Source organism: Gaeumannomyces tritici (genome assembly GCF_000145635.1).
Source record: "Gaeumannomyces tritici R3-111a-1 unplaced genomic scaffold supercont2.12, whole genome shotgun sequence".
In the NCBI taxonomy this organism is placed as follows: domain Eukaryota; kingdom Fungi; phylum Ascomycota; class Sordariomycetes; order Magnaporthales; family Magnaporthaceae; genus Gaeumannomyces; species Gaeumannomyces tritici.
In genome coordinates, this window is record NW_008804556.1 from 44491 (window position 1) to 63053 (window position 18563).

General features: G+C 55.1%; 4 protein-coding genes across 4 annotated transcripts; 3 read left to right on the plus strand and 1 right to left on the minus strand.

Annotated features, from left to right (window-relative positions):
• Positions 1 to 188: 188 nt before the first annotated feature.
• Positions 189 to 2720, plus strand: GGTG_13341 (hypothetical protein; the record flags this gene model as incomplete). Its single annotated transcript, XM_009231247.1, has 7 exons — positions 189 to 402; positions 911 to 1451; positions 1524 to 1629; positions 1696 to 1802; positions 1880 to 2117; positions 2190 to 2299; positions 2351 to 2720. 7 exons carry the CDS (start codon positions 189 to 191, stop codon positions 2718 to 2720), a joined length of 1686 nt encoding a protein of 561 aa, XP_009229511.1.
• Positions 2721 to 6498: 3778 nt separating this feature from the next.
• GGTG_13342 (hypothetical protein) lies at positions 6499 to 8734 on the plus strand. The gene is made up of 4 exons (XM_009231248.1): positions 6499 to 6999; positions 7104 to 7523; positions 7592 to 7702; positions 7772 to 8734. The coding sequence occupies exons 1-4, from the start codon at positions 6814 to 6816 to the stop codon at positions 8552 to 8554; spliced, it is 1500 nt and encodes a 499-aa protein (XP_009229512.1). The 5' UTR covers positions 6499 to 6813; the 3' UTR covers positions 8555 to 8734.
• Positions 8735 to 9829: 1095 nt separating this feature from the next.
• Positions 9830 to 10564, plus strand: GGTG_13343 (hypothetical protein). Its single transcript, XM_009231249.1, has one exon. It carries the CDS (start codon positions 9882 to 9884, stop codon positions 10482 to 10484), a length of 603 nt encoding a protein of 200 aa, XP_009229513.1. The 5' UTR covers positions 9830 to 9881; the 3' UTR covers positions 10485 to 10564.
• Positions 10565 to 11415: 851 nt separating this feature from the next.
• Positions 11416 to 12387, minus strand: GGTG_13344 (hypothetical protein; the record flags this gene model as incomplete). Its single annotated transcript, XM_009231250.1, has 2 exons — positions 11416 to 11932; positions 11996 to 12387. 2 exons carry the CDS (start codon positions 12385 to 12387, stop codon positions 11596 to 11598), a joined length of 729 nt encoding a protein of 242 aa, XP_009229514.1. The 3' UTR covers positions 11416 to 11595.
• Between the last annotated feature and the right edge of the window lie 6176 nt (positions 12388 to 18563).

An 18563-nucleotide genomic window follows, 5' to 3' on the forward strand; every position in this document is an offset into this window, starting at 1 on the left:
GNGGGGGGGGGGTAAAAGAGGGATCTCCTGTCGCTGTAAATAGTTTTCATCCCGCAACGAGAATTTAACGAATTCCATTGGGTGATAAAGTGTTTATGGGCCCGATGGGGCTGCATGCGTATGACTTTAAAGCGCCTCGACGCCACGTGTTTCCTACAAAGTAGCAGGGACGTTCGCGGCCCGCGGCGATGACGGGCCGGGCAACCGCGGCAAGGCCTTGCCACGCTTCCGCATCCGGTTCGCCACCACCACCTCTCGCGGACGGGGGCTCGTTCCGGGATCTTACCTGTCACGGCCGGATAATCCTAGACATGCGCGAGGGCAATGATCTATTGGCACCTATAGACGAAGATTCCATGGTGAGGAGGGAAGGAAGTGTTGTACATGACGGAGGGGAACATGGTGGGGTTTTGTGGTTGATCTCCTCTCACGTGACCTATCTCCCTGCCTTGGTGCCTGAACCGTCACATTACCCACCCGCGCGGTAAAGAAATACCGGCCGAACCTATCGTTCCTGCAGCCCGGCGGGCAACCGCCGGCTTTCCTTACGTCTACCGCATCCATTTTTAAAGCTTCGGTTCTAATCGGAAAAGAAATAAAACCCTTTGGCCGTATTAAACCTAATCAAACCCATCCTAGCCTCTTTCCTATCCATCCCTCCTTCCGTAAAGGTGGGGGCCCATTTTCTAAAAGAATAAGTGGGTCCGGCCTTTTTTTCTCGACGCCCGACCCGCAAACGTATCCACCTACCTACAGGTAGGTAGGTCGATCCCTTCAAACCTTTATTTTCTAAACCTTCCCTTTCCACCAAAGCCGTTAATCGACACTCCTTGCACCGCGCGCGCGTCCCGTCTGGCCTCCCCGTCTTGATCGCCGACCTCTCTCGTATCACGACCAGCGCGTTTCGCAGCTCGCGCCCGTCCCCTCGACCTCCCTCTGCCCGCCGACGCCCGTCCTTCGCCGTCGCAGCCGGTGCGTCTCCAGGCCCGCGCCCGTCTCTTCGACCTTCATCCGCCCGCAGCCGACCCTCCTTCACCAATACCGCCACTTGGTCTCGTAGCCCGCACGTTTTTTTCTTCAACGTCCATCTCTCAAACGCCGGTGCTCCCTCTCCCACGCCGACCTCTCTCCATCGGAACCTTTGACCGGTCCGTCCGGCTCGACTCTCGCTTCCCGCCAGCCCTCTGTTTCCCATCCTGGTTCGTCTCGCCACCATGGCCGCCGGCCTTGCGTTTCTTTCCTAGGCCTGTTTCGCCATCGAAACCTCCAACCTGTACTTTCCGCACCACGCCCGCCCTCTCCTCCACCCCATCCCCAACCTCCAGCCCTCCCATCCGGACGCCGTCTTGCCAGAGGTCTTTTTACCGCCAGACCAGGTTGCGTCCCAGCCCGCCCGCGCGTCTGCCCACCCGCCTCCCACTCGCCATTTCTCCAAACAAACCTCCCGGCCGGTGCGCTCCCATCACGCGCCCTTCCTCCTCCACCCCAAATTGCCGGCCGCTAACCGTACTTTTCCCATCCAGAATCTTCCCCGGCAAACCCTCCGGCCCGCGCGCCACGCTTTGTGCGTCCGCCCCCGCCTTTCAGACGCTCCCTCGCGAGCAAACCGGTGCGCCTCCAAACCCGCGCGTTCGTTTACGAACCTTTCCTACTCCGTTTTACCTCTTAACCGCTAACCTTTCCTTTTCCACCCAGATCCCTTTCGCCATCGGAACCTTTGCCCGCTGCGCCTTGCTGGACGCCGACTTTCCGTTGCCTATTCGGATCCTTCTCTCTCGAACCGTCACCGCGCCTCCAAGATGGTAAGCATCGTCTTCCGTGATTCTTTTAGGAGCGCCCGCTAACCCAATGGCGGTGATCCGCGGGCTCGTCATGCAAGTCTACCGTCGACTCACCCGGCAGCCATTCGGGTCGTTCGAACCGCAACCCCGGTATCCTTCCTCCCGCCGAGGCGCTCCCGGCAACGTCCGCCCGCGGCCCCCTCGACCAGGACCGATGGCGATAAGGACGACGACGCCGGAGACGACACCGGCATGGAGCGTTCGTCGCCTTGCTTCCGCTGCCTTTACCGAGAGCTGAACTGCCGCGATCAAACGCAACCGGGCCAGGACGCCTGCGTACGCTGTCGCGACAAGGGTCGCCAGTGCATGCCTGCTTCGACCCTTGTCCGTCGCGCCTTTCTCGATTAGCAATCCGCCAGGTCTGAATCGGACAGGAACATTACCAAGAAGCATTACGACGCCGCCGTCGATTTCCAGCGCTCGCTCCAGCGCCTGCAGGCCGTTGGGATCGACCCTTCGTAAGTGATCCCCTTGCCTTGCGCCCGTCCTCGGCTGATCGGTTACTTCAGTTCAGGTGACGTCGTTGAAATGCTGGGTGGCAGGTCGTCCGTTGCGGCATCCTCGACCCCCGCTTCCATCGCCGACCTTACGAGGCGGATCAGTTCCCTCGAAAGCGCCACCCTTGCACTGCAGGTCCGGGCCGACGCCCATCATCTCCCGCCTTCCACCCCTCGCAGTCTGAAGCGCACCCGCGACCTCGACGAGGTCGAACAGCTGGGGGAGCCCACCATCCAGTCCCCCACCCGCCGCAAGCTTGCCCCCACCAGCCTGCACAACCCGCTGGTGGTGCACGACACCGACTCCGAGTCCAAGGACGAGCGTCCCACGCCAAAGACCTCCGCAAGCAAGCGGTCTGTCAAGGGCGGTAACGGCCGTTAATCCACCGCCAACATGCCGGGGAAACGGGTATTGCCATGCAGGGTCAATTGGTCGGCGATGTTTTTTTCTTTCTTCTTTGGGAGGGTTACGAATGGTCATGGTTCCTTAAAGAACAACAATCCGCGATGCTTTTGATGGTTAGAGCTGGCTTTCCGATTACCTCTGCGCCAAAGGGGGTCCAGGCCTTCTTTGCTTCGGTGCACTTCTCCACTCGCTGGAAGGTGGTCGTTTCAGAGGCCTTAGGTAGGCGTCGCACCTCCGGTCCCGTCTTCGATTGGTGATATCGCCAGTCGCCTCAATCGACTCCCGAGTCGCAATTGAATCAATTGGGCCTCCGCCTCCTCAATCCGTATCCCGGATTCCCATTGGTCTCCTCCGGCCCGTTATCATCCGGATGGTCCTCGAGTACTTGGTCGTTCTGGGCCGCCTCCAGCCATGTCGACAGCCTCACAGGTGGCCCTGGCTGGTCGGGGTAGTTATCATGGAAGGCCTTGACGGCCTCGGGCGAGTTCCGGAAGTTGGCGGCATCGTACCACGTCTCGTCTGGGTCCCAACCCTTCCAGTCGGCTTGATATTGAAGCCTCTTGTAGTACTTCCGCGAGGTTCGGATCCTCTCAACTTCCCACTCGAGCTCGCCCTCCTGGTCACCCTCAATGATTTTTCCGGCCGGCCTCGGTGGTTCCTGGCCGGGCAACGGGTCCCCTGGGTACTTGCGAAGTCTGCTGGCATGGAAGACTGTCTGTCCCCTCCAGCCTTGGGGCATTTCCAGCTCAAATGAGTGGCCCACCATCGCCTTGATCAGGTAGTGCCTTTTCGTCAGCGGATAGTCTAGCTTGTCGCTCGGCCTGTCTGTTGCCTCGGCCTTTTTAACGATGAACACTCGGTCACCAACACCAAAGTCGGGTGCCCGGCGGTGTTTGTTTGCCTGAGCGGTTATCCGGTCCTGTGTGTCCTGGACGAGGGTTCTTGCAAAGTCCGTGTACTCCTTCATGCAGCTAGAGTACTCCTGTGCCTCTTCCCGAGACAGTCGTTCCCTTGCGGTCACCCCTTTCCATTCTTGTGTTCTCCTTTGCCAGTCCCAATGGCATGATGGTGTCACCCCCACGGTTACTTCGTAAGGGGATAGCCCTCCCAAAGCCTTGTGTGGCATCGAGGCTTGTACCCAGTCCATGGCGGGCACCGCCTCGGACCAGTTGTCCTGGAAATGGCTGACAAACGGCCTCAGTCGTTGGTCCAGGTATTCGTTCATGATCTCCGCCTGGCCTGCCGATTGGGAATGTCCTGCCGATGACAGTTTCCACTGTATCCTCAAGATCTTAGACATTTCGTCGGTAAAGTCCGCTATAAATTGCGGACCTCTCTCGGACCCGATGGTTAGGGGCAGGCCATAGACCCGGTAGGGGCCCTCGTACCACATTTGGGCCGCATCTCGGGCCGTGGCAGTGCGTAAGCACGGCACAGTCCATGACCTTTTGCTCAAAGCGTCCACCACCACCAGTGCGTTGTCAAATCCTCTCTTGTCCGGGTGGAAGCTTTTAAAATCGATGATGAAATGAGCTCCCGGCCTCTGTGCCACAGGGATGGGGTGCAACAGGCTTGGCGTCTTGTCCCTTGGCACCTTCGATGATCGACAGGGGCAGTTGTTAACATAGCGGTTTACCTCTGCGGCCTGGCCCGGCCACCAGTAGCTGTCCGCAACCAACTTCCTGGTTTTGTTTCTTCCTGGGTGTGCGGACGGGAGACGGTCGTGGATCTCCCTGATAATCGCGGTCCTCGTCAGCGGTTCTTCGGTAGTCACCGCCAGTCTTCCCTTGTACAGGAGGACTCCTTCCGGTGTCCAGGTCCATCCGTTCACCCCCTGCCTCGCCTTCTCCCGGCCAAATTCCAGGTCGGCTGCCTTGCGGTTGCTTTGCAAAAGGCATTTAACCAAAAGCATCCCTTCCAAGGGAGATGCTTGTCCTCCTTCGATCCCCGGGGGGTCCGCTTTTTCCACGCCGTGGGGTGCACCGTCTTGCGCGGGTTGGGCCCCATTTGTCTCCTCGGGCTCCTCGAGCTCCTCGACCTCCAGTTCCCAGATTTCAATGTTGACGGGTTCCAGTGGCCGGAAGATCCTCAATGTTCGTCCTGCAACTTGTTTCTCTTTTTGGGATCCCAGCTCCTCGGTCTTCCGTGTCAAGGCATCGGCCGCCGCGTTGGCGGTGCCGGGCCGATAGGTGATCTGGAATTGGAACTGTGACAGCTGGTCAAGCCATCCGGCTTGTCTCATGTTCAACAACCTCTTTTTCGAAAAGTATTCCAAGGCCCGATGATTAGTGATCACCAGAAAGGGCTCCTCTCGCTGAAGCCCCACGAGTTCAGCTCTCCAGTGTTGCAGTGACCTCACCACTGCCAACAGCTCCTTGTCGTGTGCGCCATAGTTGAGCTCGGCTCCGTCCATCGTCTCCGAGAAGAAGGCGGTAGGGTGCCAGTCCCCTGTAGTCGGGTCCTGCTGACTGAGTATCCCGGCCACCACTCCATCAGACGCATCTGTCTCCACCCGGGTAGGGAGATGGTGCTGGAAATGTCGGAGCACCGGTGAGTTCAGTAGCATTTTTTTTAGCTTATCGAACGACTTCTGGCACATGTCGTCCCAGTGGAAAGGGACACCTTTCCTTGTCAAATTCGATAGGGGTTTTGCTGTCCGGCTATAATCCGGAACGAACTTGCGATAGAAGTTGCAAAATCCTAGGAAGGATTGCACTCCTTTCACCGTCGTAGGCGGTTTCCACTCCCGCACCACTTGCAGTTTCTCAGGGTCGGTCGCGATGCCCTCAGTGCTGATGATGAATCCGAGGAACTTGGTTCAGTACTGTGGTCCACTGTGGACTGAATGGGTACCACCCATGTGCCACCTTACAGTACCTGGAACCAACACCTGGTTGCTGTGCAGTGCTAGCTGCGCACTCCACACAAGCCCCACTTCCATAGTCACTCTAACATGCCACCACCTAGCACCCCGCTATGCCGCCCACGCCGACTACAACACAAAAAAAAATAGCAAGTTTCGGCCTTTTTATTAATTAGGCGGGCTTCGGGGTGCCTGGCCGCCTACATGGTCCTTCGCTTACCCCTGCTAAACTGGGCCTCCCCACCACAGCAGCTGCAAGGTATAATCACTCCACAAACCCACAGCCAATTCAACCGCATCAACAACGCCTCACAACACTAGTTAGGCGTGGGCGTAAAATCACGTCCCCAGGGCTGGGTGGTGCACATAAATGGTTTGATTGGGGTGGTGGGTACCAGTGTGGGGCAGTAACAACTATGCATTCCAACATCAGGCGGAGCAAGAAACAAAATAGGAATAATCTGCGACACGCCCCAACGGCAGGCATTATGGGTTTAGTGATTTTCGATGTACCATCTAGCACAAACCGCTAACAAGCTCCTATTGGTGCAGCTCAAAGGCAGCACGCCGCCAGACATTCCCACCCCGTCGATTTCCACCCGGGTCCCCGCACGTTCAAGCTTCGGCTCCGTTTCCCCCGCGACCCGATAAGATATGGTACTGTCAACCATATAGGCACTGTCAGACGTTTTCAGCACCAAGAAGATTGTTCTGTATTCTCTCCTCTCTTCTCACTAGGAATTCTGTCCCCCAGGTTGCCCTTATATCGTTCAATCCGACAGCCTGGAGAACATTTCCACAATTGTTGGTCTTAGCGCTAAATCCCTGAATCCTTGCGCTAAATCCTAAATCCTTACGCTGAATCCTAGCGCATGGGCCCTGTAAATGCCTAGAAAGAATGCCTTGCGGCTGACAGGCACCGGCTCCCTTGGGCGCCGGATTCCCTTTTCACTTTCTATTCCATTATTTCGTGGCTATCTAGCACGCCCAAACCAATACCCAATAACCTTCCCATTTCCACGCCTCGGCCAGCAATTGCGTGGCCATTCGCTTTAAACACAATCGCGCGACCGATCTGCGTGGCTTAGCCACCCGGCTTACAGCCCCGCGCACACGTCGACCGCTGCCTTTGCAGTCGCTTCCGGTGGACGCGCTCCACCTATTTTGCGCTCCGTGGGGACCCCCCACAGCAGCCAGCGAGCGTTAATGCTTAAGCCATCCCAGCCGCCTATCCCAACCGCCAGCAGGGACATGATGCCATGCCGTTTCCCGTCGCCCACCGTTGGCCAAGCCACGCCCAGTTCCAGGATCGATAACGAAGCGGCTAGCCTAGCCACGTTGTCGTCTTCGAAGGCTTGCTTTATCGGCAGCGAATCGCATACAACGCCATCCGTAAGTAAACCAGAACTGCGTTTCGGGATTTACAGCCATTAAAATGAAATAAGAAAAATGCATAACTAACATAAGTTAACGCGGCGCCTAATGACGCGACGCAGTCAATGCGTAAATACGCCATCCACAACAGCGTTGCCACCAAGCCCGTTAAATCCATCATAGATCAACCTCTTGAGGATGCGTCCCAGGCGGATATCGATCGTGCTTTTAACACGATTCTTAAAAAGGCCCCCCAAAAGTTCCTTAACAAGGCACTGTACCAATGCCTGCGCACCTTTGGGGCCGATGCGATCCTTGAATCGATTTCCCGCGTTTACAGCCCGGGATACCAGGCTAGCGATGCTAAGGATGATGAGGATCCTAGCCGCCCTGCTACCACCCCAATACCGCCTCTCAACTTCATGCCAACCCATCCTGTGGGTTCACCTCAAACACCCAGCACGCCTGTGCCTTTACAAGCGCCTTCGTGGAGCTGCCATCTCTGCTTTCGCTGCTTTACCGCACAGTCGGCTTATGAATATGTTAGTATTTTCGATGAAATCCCATAAATCCTGCTGTTACCGTCCGCTAAGCCTTATTCCGGTTTTAGCACACTTCCAAGGATGTTTGCAGGCGCGATCCGCCAAGCATCAGCAAAGGATTCAAACACAGCTGCCTGTACTGTGGCGAGGGCTTTGTCACTGCCGTCGACCTGAACGATGTAAGTGGTCGATTCAATTTCTGCGAGCGGCAGTGGACATGTTTTAACGATTACCCCCATCGCCAACAGCATAAAATCAACAAAGTATGTGGTGTTTCGCCCGTACTTTACGCCGGGAGCGTTGTTACCGGTTCCTCGCAGTCCTCCCCGCCGGTTCGCACACGAAGCCTGCAAGGCGGCACTGTCAGCGGCGTACGCCCTTATGCGCACATAACGGGTCATCAGCGTTTATCCTCAAACAAGGAAGCCCGCCAGGCCCAGCCGCGGCTCGCTTACCTCGGCACCCCTCCGTCCCAAGGCCACAACATTGGAATACCTGCAGCACCATTCCATCCCCAGCAAAACGGCGCGCCGACAACGGCGAAGGACAACAGGTTTTCCAGCGCTGGCGTCGACGCTAGACGGGAAATGCCTAACGACCGTCCTAGAGCCGCTGTTGAGAATGCCTTCAAGCGGCCCAAAATCAACGGCGATGGCGACTCACCCAGGGGGTTGGGCAGACAAGCTTCATTGGCAAAGCCAGCTACCAGTCGACAAAGTCAGGCAAGCGCGCCCATCGATATATCCCCAAGCGTTAGCACTTCCTTGCAAGGTGCGCCAGGGGCCTGCGATTCGGGTGGCACCCCTGTTCCAGCACCGCAAATCAGGCCCGAGTTAAAGCCCTCCGCTAAGGCCAGCTCTTACCCTACGCCTGCCAATCGTTCTAACTTTAAGGCTACGATCGAGGACGATGAAGATGGTGACGACGACGATAACGACGGTATTCTCGCCGAGGTTCCGCCGGCCAAGTGTCAGAATAGCACGCACGAGCGCTATGTGTTACGGCCGAGGAGGAAACGCAGAATGGTATAACGCGGACTGGAATAAGGCGGGCACCCCAACCAACCGCGCATGCAGGCCGAGTTTCCAAGCATGTCATATTATGGCCGGGCTAGGGAGGGATGAGGGGCTAGGTAGTTTATTTCCAGTTTTATGTCGGCGGAAGAGGCAGTAAAATAAAACATGCCGGGTTGAAATTACCGCGAGTCGGGTATAGCTAAGCCTGTGTGATGCATGGGTGAACTTTAAATTAAAATAAGGCATAGCCTTATCTTAATTATAAACGGTCCAGTTTCCCGTAAAGGGGGTTGAAAGAAAGGCCTTGCACCTAGTCGACTCCTTGCGCTATGTATACCCCCGGGTAAACGATTAATCAGTTGGCCTAAAAATTTGTTGTGTGCCACCTTTGTGTCAGCCGACGCTCTAAGCGAATGTGGGACTGTGGGTTTGAAGCTACCATTGGTTGAGTGGCGTGGATTAAACAGCGGTGAAAGGATATGTGTGTGCCTTTGGACACCACATGGCAGCCGCACGCCCACCCCAATCACACGCAACGAAGACCTGCGATGTAGAGTAAGCCGGGTGCCTCTCACCAGCGAGCCAAGTGAGCACGCTAAGGATTAATTGGGATGGCATTCGACACATTTGCTTTACCTTCGGAATATATTCCTTATTAGCCTAAAATTACCGTTACCAATTAAATGGGTAGCGAAACCCAAAGGTAAGGTTCCCCCACACCATATAATAGTTTCCCTAACGTTATAATGAAAATTTAATTTATAACGCTGCAATGAAAATTAGCATAACACCAATTTTATTAAGGTTATGCTTAAAAAGTGTGCGAAACTTATGACTGAAAAGTACAAACCGGTTTTAAAGGAAGAAGTTAAACGAACGGTCGCAGTGGAATTCAAATCCGACCTACGGACCGACCTAAATCACTTTTCTGCGACAGTAGACCAGCACTCCGCTTAATTGAACAAAAACCAGGACCACGCTAGGCAGCTTAACTTCGACCAAGCCAGAACGGTCTTTCACGTCGTCTAACACGGACGCACCCTTGCCTCCCTTACTCACGACATTCGGGAAACTGCTTCCTGACTTCCACGGCCAGTAGACGGATCCCCATGAAGAGGCCCGATTGGGCCGATTGGGTGCATGGGAGCTCATGGAATTACCCCTCACTTGAGTAAGGGGTTTTGGCATGGTGTAAGGAACGACAGGGCCCGCACGGGCCACATGCCCCCCTATATAAAGGGGCCTGTCCCCTGTCGTCCCCTCGAAAGATTCTATCTCCTTAAACTAGTAGCTTTAATTGAAGATTCTCTCCCAAGCCTGCATTGCACCCTTGTAACACTTCATGTTCTTCGTCTTCCCACATCGCCATCTTCGACACAGCGCTATAACAATTATAGTGCACAACATGGATATTCCCCGCACTGCCAACCAATCTGAAAAGAAGACGGGAAATGTATACATTTACGTTGATGTTCCAAACTTTTGGGCCCAGGGCCAGCAAACATACACCCAAAAGTATCAGCAGGGTACGAACCAGATCCCCCGATGGCGCTTTAACCATGACATCCTAAAAGATATCCTGCTGGAAAAATCTAGTTTGGATACCAACGAAGCAACCTTCGAGCCCGAACTTAACTTGTACGGGACGAAGCCTCGAAGTGTTGATTCAGCGAGCGTAACGAGCGAAATTATTGTGGATTTAGTCGATAAAGTTGCCGATGCGTACTATAACAGCATCCCTGCAGTTTTTATTGTCGTTACGGGCAACCGGAAAGTCCGGTCTGCCGTGGCTAAAATTGCGGCGAGAGGGTTTCCGGTGCACATTTGGTTTTGGAAAAACGGGATGGCTAAAGAGCTTATCAGGGAAGATACAGATATTGACCAGGACTTGGTTAAAACGCATTACTTGGACCCTTATCTCGAGGTTATAAGTGCGAACGATTAAGCCGAAGTTGTTGTATCTACCCTATAGAAATATAGGCACAAACCCTTTTTGACCTACTTGTATCTATCGTGATCACTTCGCTTACAGCCTTCGGCTTAACCCCGTGACATTAAATGAGGCCCTCCTAGCGTCCCTGGCCGCCAGGCCTTGCCCCGCCCCTGTTATAGGTTAGGGCAGTTGTCACGGTCCAACGTAGGCAACTAGGCAGGCTGCGATATCCGTAGGTTGAATTGGCTATCAAAAGATAAAGAGAAGAAAGGGAAAAAGTTGTGCGTTGCACGGTGACAGCGGAATTGCCTAAATAGGCACGCGTTGTCCCGTGCAATGCAGGCCCGTGCGTAGCACTTGGCAGGCAGCCAATTCGGGCTGCCGCGCCATAACAGCAGTGGCCCTACCCTAGTTCCAAGGCTTAGCCTTGTGGCTTGTATATAGTGCCCTTTCGTGGCCAGATTCTGTCAGCGTTAGATTCCTTCCTTTGGTAGTTGTATTCATCCCACCTTTTGGGTCTCTCAACTCCGCTCTTCCTTTGCATTGGGCCTACCGTCTCACAGCCCCTGTTTTTGGTTGTAACATTTTATTCCTTTTTGTACCGCTAACGTACTAACCTTTCCAGGAAGAAACTGATTTGTGGCTGCTGCTAATTAATTATTTTACAGACTGAATTACGCGGAGCTAAGGTACTACGGTACTTGGATAATAAATACGTGCATAAGCTAACGCACTGGTAATCGACGGCTAACACGTAACGATACTTATACAGATACATTTAAATAGGCAGTGCACGGACAAAAAGGGGTGACCATTTGCCATTTCGTCCGTTTATGCGCAACACGCACGCCACCTATGCCACCTTTACCACTTATGCCACCTTTGCCACCTTTGCCACCTACGCTACCTACGCCACCTACGTCGCCGGTTGCATTATGGTTAGCGCAATTTTTATTTATATTACTAACATGAAATTTATAAGCTTAAGTAACACTCCTTTATAAAGTAACACTCCTTTAGCCAAAAGCTTTAATAATTAGCTTTAAAATAAATGTTCCGAAGCCAATACAATTTTTAGTAATTAGAAATATAAATACTTGTAGAAAAGAAAACTAAACGAAAGTTACGGTCTTAAGAGAACGCAATCCTTCAACCTTGGGTCGCTATCTCCCTGGAAATTCTGAGTTTTCAGTAAGGCCAACCAGAGAATCCTTTCCATTGAAATAGGGAGGCATCGGTTTTGACCACTTTGAGACGCGTCGATGCTGTAGTAAAACCGCGCTGTAAACGCAAAGTCGCGGCGGATGGTGTCGAAAAACCCGCGTTGAAGAATTGGCTTCCATCTGTCGTTATCTTGCAGTTGTCGTTCAGCTTTGATGTCGGGGTTACGGTACGACCTTGGATCGCAATCCCAAACAATGACGATGTACTGCTGCTTGCGGGGCCTCCCTAGGCTCCGCCTAATAAGGCAAACAGTATAGCAATGCCAAGGACTTTTGTCCCAATCCTGTATGCCTACCCACCATTCTGGAGGTACGCTGAACAGGGCCAAAAAGGGTTTGTCCACTTCCCTTTCTCGCCCAGCCCACCAATCTTGAAATGTGTCGCGGTTATCGATATCTCGCAAGGCTCCTCGCCAGTTGGCCTTATCCTTTGCGCTAGAAAAAGAAACTGGGTTTGGGTGTACTTTAACACCTGTTTTCCCTTTATACTTTTTCAGGTAAGTACTAAGGTCCTCCGCAGTGGTGCAGGGGTCGCTTGGTATAAGCTCTGCCTCGCTTGGTATAGGCTTTGCAAAGCCTGGGAATGTTCCGTTTTGGTATGCTTTAAGCGGTGCTTTCTTTTTGTGGAGTTTCGCAGTAGTGCGGGGTTTTTTTTTACGCTTTGCGGACTTTGCAGATGTTTTTTGTCTCATCGTGTCGGAGGGCACCGGTTGAATTTGGATTTAGTCAGCTCGTTTATTAGCGCTGACAATGGGCTTTTAAGAAACGTTAGAAAATTAACCGTAAAATGCGTGGTTGTTGGGATATGCGGCTTTAAAGCAGGTGTGGCCGCCGAGATATTAGCTAGATAAACGTACCAATGGCGCACTTAAAAACGGAACGGCTTAGCCCTCCACACTTAGGGCACCGGTCAAATTCGGAATTGGTCGGTTCGTTCGATAGCGCTGAAAATGGGCATTCGAAAGACGTTGGGAAATCAACCGCAGAATGCGTGGTTGTTGAAATATGCGATTTTGAAGTAGTTGAGGCCGCCGAGATATTAGACAAATGGAATGTACCGAGACGCAGGTACGGAGCCGTTCAGCCCTCCACACTTAGGGCACCGGTTAAATTTGGGATTTGTCGGCTTGTTTGATAGCGCCGATAATGGGCAACCAAAAGACTTTAGAAAATCAACCGCAGAATGCGTGGTTGTCAAAATATACGGCTTTGAAGTAGGTGAGGCGTGGTCGCCACGTTGAAATACTTTGTCGTTGGGCTGCCTGCCGAGGTTGTGGCAGGCCATTGGTGGGGTGCGCTTCGGACCCACTGTGGATAGTTTGGCTGTTGAACCCGAAGCACTCCACAGCTAAGAGAAGCAACCGTGTGTCCGCCACCAACAAGCCACCTCCCAACACGCCGGGGCGTTTCATTACCGCATTAACCGAATCGTTTCCGTGGCGCCCTGCATGCATTGACGACAGTTGGATTGAAACTACAAAGTGCGTGCTCTGGCCACGAAGGTGATTGCAAGTTTCCCGTGGAAAACATGCTTGTTGCCACGCTTCCTAGGAAGGGATTTAGAGCCCGGCGCGTTGAGCACAGTTCGGACACTGTAAACAAATGGCAGCCCTTTCGCCAGCCCCTTGCAGCGAGCGTGGCAGATCGATTGGCACGGCCTGCAAAATTATGCAACCACTTCCATATCCTGCCAACACCAGCCACGCCCACCACGGGCTGGAACTGCCGTTTTTGTTGTGGTGGGCGTGCAATTTGCCGTAGCGCTTGCGGTGGGGAATGGCACGACCCCCCGCCAGCCCCGCCAGCCCCCGCCAACGCCATTTTCGGAACCAAAAAAAGCTGGCGACGCAGATCGATGCTGCAACCATGGAACCAGGGAGCGAGCACGCAGCCAAAAAGTCAACCAGGGGCCAAGCAGCCCCGCTGTGCCACAATCGAGTTAGTGCACCGCGGCTGCCTGGATATCACCCCTTGTCGCAGCTCTTCCAGGGGATATCCTGAATCGGCGGACGAAAATACCGAGACGCGGCCAGCATGGGCCGCGCCAAACCTGCTGGCCAGCCCTCGGACACGCGATTCCTTCGCGCGGGCAGCAACAGGACAGGGAGAATGGGCGCTGGCAGACTCGATCAGCTCAGGGATGTCGCGGTCCTTGAGGTATTTAGCCCACAATTCATGCTCAAGTTTTCGTTGTCGTCGATTTCGTCCGCCCCACCGTTATCGAGTTGCGCCGTTATCGTTATCGGACGTGGTTTTTGACCTGGTGGGTCGGGGGAACTTTCTTTCCAAAGAACTCCAAACGGCTACGTGCAAATAGGAAGCAGCCGGCTACCTTTGGACCCTTTCCTGCCGCCGATGCTGCTGTTCGCCCAGCATAGGCCGAGCCGGCCAAGAACACGCGCCGCGCAGGGCGCGCTGCCGCTTTCGCCACCCTTTAGTGTAAGTGCCAGGCGTGAGCCTTGTAAGGATGATAAGGGCAGCAAGAACGGAAGCGCTGCCGCGTCGCGCAAGCAACGCAGCAAAGAGCTTTTGGAGAATGACTACCCCGCTTTGCTTGGACTTTTCGCTGTGGATCAGGGGCGTGGCCACGGGCAGGAGGGGTGCAGGAGCCCGGCAAAGAGCAGCAGTCGGCGCTTAGCAGATACCAGCCCGAAAATATCCAACAGCTGGCGGACAACCAGGGCGACGACATGACCGGGCTTGGTGGCTATCCCCTAAACATGGGCAACGACGTTTTGCTCACCTACCAGCGTCAAAATTGCATCGTGAGGTGTCACAAAGGAGGCGTCATGGAGGGCTTGGCGCACGGCGCCGGGGTGCCGAGTGCGCGTCATGGGCGCCGACCACTCGCCGAGGGCGCCGATCACTCGCCACAGGCCACGCACGCCATATGCTTGATAAGCACCCAAATGCGATGACGGGAGCGCGGTAATGGATACCGCGCCTACAGAGGAGAGATCCCTTTTGTGTATATAAAGCACGCAGGGCCTACGGCCTTGTGCACTAATTTCCTTCTCTCCTCAGAGATCTAGATAAGCACCCAATAGATCCTATCAACGCACTGTTTTCCTGTCACAGTTATGAGCCCGGCGACTTCATCACCCTGACTTCACAGGACAGCAGCTTGAAAGGACCTCTATTCCTTAGTTCTACTCGTTCCTCATCACTCCAACGATCGAAATCCCTTTCACCTTTTTCCCTCCTCGTTTTTCGTTGCCCTCTACGCCTCAACCCCTCCTCGTTTCTCAGCTATCCCACTCTACTCGGCTCGCGACAGTTCGACCCCTCGACCAAGCCTCGCTTACAACTCCCTGCACCTGCTAACCCAGTGCGCCCTGCACGCTGACCCCTGGAGACCCTTGCTCCTTAAGCAAGACCCGTTCCCCCTCCCCTTCAACGCTGTTTCGCCAAGATGGGGGGAGTAGAGGCGGGACTCCTCAAGGCAACGGCCCCCCTCAAGGGGCCAATGCAGTGGCACACGTGGTTTATGGTCCTCAAGCAGAATGCGAAGATGCTTGGGGCCTGGGAAGAGATTGATCCTGACGAGCAACTCGACGAAAAGGATGCGGTTTCGGCTGCTCCTACCTTGGAGAGTCTGCTAGTAGCTAACGAAGCGGCTAACAAGGAGCGTCATGAGATAAAGAAGACCGTATGGAAACATCTCACGGAAGGAGAACAACAAGCAAGGATCAAGGCCTGGGAGGCAGCTTCTCCAGGGACCCGCGGCGCACACCCAGTGCCGGACGACAAGCCCGTCGAAGTCAAGCTCGAGGATCTTGAGAACCAGCTCAAGGAAGCTCGAGATGCATGGAAGGCCAAGAAGGAAGCGCTTAAACCTTCGAAGGAAGTCACAGGGATCTCGAAATGGCTCCAAACCGCCGTCAACACCGACTTGCTGGCTGTCGCCATGCAGAACGCCGAGAACAAGGGCTGGAGCACTCTCAGGGGTGTGATCAAGTGCTTGGAGAACATCTGTCGTCCCAGCGAGTCGCTCGCTCACGATTGGGTGGTACAGAAGTACCAGACAGTTTTGAGGGAGGCACACTCAACCACCAATGTCGACATTTGGTTCCCTAAGTACCGTCAGGCCCTTTCCGAGGCCGAAGCCATCCAGATTCCCCAGATCCAAGGCCAGTCCGGGGCCCGAGAGTTTCTTACAGCCGCGGGAAAGTTCAACACTCCCTGGGCCGAGCGACAGCGCCAAGATCTCGCCGCAGAGGTATCAAACTACTCCCTGAGGCAGTTGGTGCGCATGTTCGAAAACATCCTCTTGCAGGGAGTTATCGACCGCGGCAACAACCACCCAACCTTCGCCACACTCGGAGGAAACAGCAAGCTCCCGCCTACAGGACAGCAGTCCGGAAGCTCAGGAAGCAACCAGCGTCGAGGAGGCAAGCAGTACAACTGCCCTGCCTGCTCAAAGGCGCATGCCTGGCAGCCCTCGGAATGTCGAAGGTTGACGTTCGCCCTCACGGGTCTGAACAAGAACGCGCTTCGGGAACCCCCAACAGAGAAGGAATGCGCAGAGATCAAGAAGGAGGTTCAGTCCAAGCGGTGGTTTGGGGTTCGCAAAGCCCTCCTCTCGATGGACAAGTTCAGAGACTCCGCTTGGGGGAAAGGAGCTGAGTCCAGCTCCCCGAGCACAATTTCAGCCGCCATCTTTCTCACGCCCACGCCTAAGAACGCCGTGTTCTCCGCGTTCAACAACGCAAAGCACCAGTACTTCGACAGCACTCTTCTCGACAACTGCGGTGCCACTCATCTGGTGAATAGCTTGGACAAGCTCGACCAGGGCACCTTTGTGCCGAGCACTAGCATCGAGACAGTTGAGTGCGGGACGCAGGTGCTCCCGGTGTTGGGCAGAGGCAAGCGCACTTTCCGCGGGGTCCTGAGCAACGGAGCCGATCTCGAGCTTCTGGAGGTCGCGGTGGTCGAGAACTTCCATGTCAACATCATTTCTGAGGCTCGCCTGGGCACGGCCAAGGTGTGGTTCTGTGGCCTAGATTGCACTCTTCGCATTGACGGACTGAAGAATAGCAGGGTGATCAAAAAGCTAGAGCGCAGGGACAACGTCGTGTTCTTCGAATACAAGCCTCTTTCCTCCTACCCGTTGGATGCTTCTGAAGCACCCACTCACAGTCGTGAGATATTCGTTATGACCACTTTCAACAACTTCCTTAGACGGAAGCGCGCCGTCCCCGCTTGGCGCCCGTCCACCGACTTCCGGAGACCCCGAGAAAATGACGAGCACCTGTGGCACCTACGCAGTGGGCATCTAGGGCAGCAAGCACTGGAGGCACTTGTGTGGAGCGCACAAAACGTCCGAATCAAGGGACTCCGGCGCCTGGAGTGCGAGGATTGCGGCACGACACACGCGAAGGCTGTGGTCTCACGACGTCAACCAGAGAAAGCTCCAAGGCCTTTCTGGAGGGTCTGGCTGGATCTGTTTCACTTCCCTGCCAGTGGCAGCCGGCAAACGGTGCTGCTGCTCCTCAAGGACGACTACAGTGGCAAGCTTTGGGGCATCCCCTTGTCGGGAAAGTCATCAGAAGACCTCACGCCAGCATTGACCAACTGGGAAGCATGGGTTTTGCGCCAGTATGGCCTGCGAGTCTCTACCTTCCGGCACGACAACGAGCCAGCGTTGGTATCACACTTTGGCCCAACGCAGTACGTTGCCTGGGCAGAGAAGAGCGGGATCACGATCGAGACGTCCCCGGCAGACACCCACGAGCCCAACGGGGGTATAGAGAGGGTGGGACAGGAAGTTATCACCAAGTCGATCAGCATGCGGCGCTCTGCAAATCTGCCAAAGTCGCTTTGGCCAGAGGTCGCACTGGCTGCGATCTGGTTGATCAACAGGAGCCCTGCCTCCTCGAGAGGGATGCTCGCACCGGACGAGATCATGCTTTCCTGGTTCAGAGGCTACTTCCGTCACTACAGCCCGGAGCTCGTGAAGGGATTAGCAACTGACCTGCGCCCAGATTGGAGTGGCATCTATGCGTACGGCTGCAAGGCCTACGTACTGGACCCCAAGAGGGCAAGAGACGATCTCCGCACCCATTTCAAGGTTGCTCCTAGAGGATATGTCGGGTATTTGGTTGGCTATCAAGCTTCCAATATATACCGGATATGGGTCCCGAGCCTTGAAAAGGTGATCGTTACGCGCAACGTTCGTTTTGATGAGAAAATGTTCTTCCAAGGCAAGGACCAGGAGCCCCCTCTCGCACCGGAAGTATTCGACTTGCTCGGTGCCCTGGACGAGGGAGCGGAGGACCTGGCCACCAAGGAAGGAGTCGCAGAGGCGCTTGGGTTTCTGCAGCCCGAGGCGCAACAAGCAACCATCTCCGAGACCGAGCCTCTGGGTCAAGATTCGGGGGTGGAGGAGCCTGGTCAAGACGCCGAGGCCACGGCAGACCTGCCACCTATCACAGAGGAGGCTCGACAAGTCACGAAAGGTACCGCAGACGTGCAGGATCTAGACGTGCAAACAAGAATCCCGACCCCAGAAGCATCGGAAGGCAGCCCCGATTCTGGATCGGTGCGCGGCACGGTCTCCCCAAGCAGGGAACCGAGCCGCGGCCCCAGCAAGGCAGGGGGTGACGAGCTTCCTGCTGACCTGGGGGGTGACGGGGAGGCATTTGGAGTGCGCTCCCCCTCACAACAGTCGGATGAGCGGGAGCAACCGTGGGCGACTCCGGAGCCGGACCCCGGGCCCGAGATCCGAGACACCATCGTGGTGAACACCAACGAATCCCTTGCAGCGCAAGCCCCTCCGCCTCCGGCTGCTTCTGAAGCACCGGTGGCTAGTGCGTCAACCTCACCTCCGGAGCCCTCCACCAGGGCATCCCGCGCGCGCAGGCGGGAG

Bases quoted from the DNA above. Each gene is read 5' to 3' on its own strand.
- GGTG_13342 (XM_009231248.1), top strand. From the start codon at position 6,814: ATGCTTAAGCCATCCCAGCCGCCTATCCCAACCGCCAGCAGGGACATG. The intron at 7,524-7,591 runs GTTAGTATTTTC...TTCCGGTTTTAG, and splicing joins CACAGTCGGCTTATGAATAT to CACACTTCCAAGGATGTTTG. The intron at 7,703-7,771 runs GTAAGTGGTCGA...CATCGCCAACAG, and splicing joins CTGCCGTCGACCTGAACGAT to CATAAAATCAACAAAGTATG.
- GGTG_13343 (XM_009231249.1), top strand. From the start codon at position 9,882: ATGTTCTTCGTCTTCCCACATCGCCATCTTCGACACAGCGCTATAACA.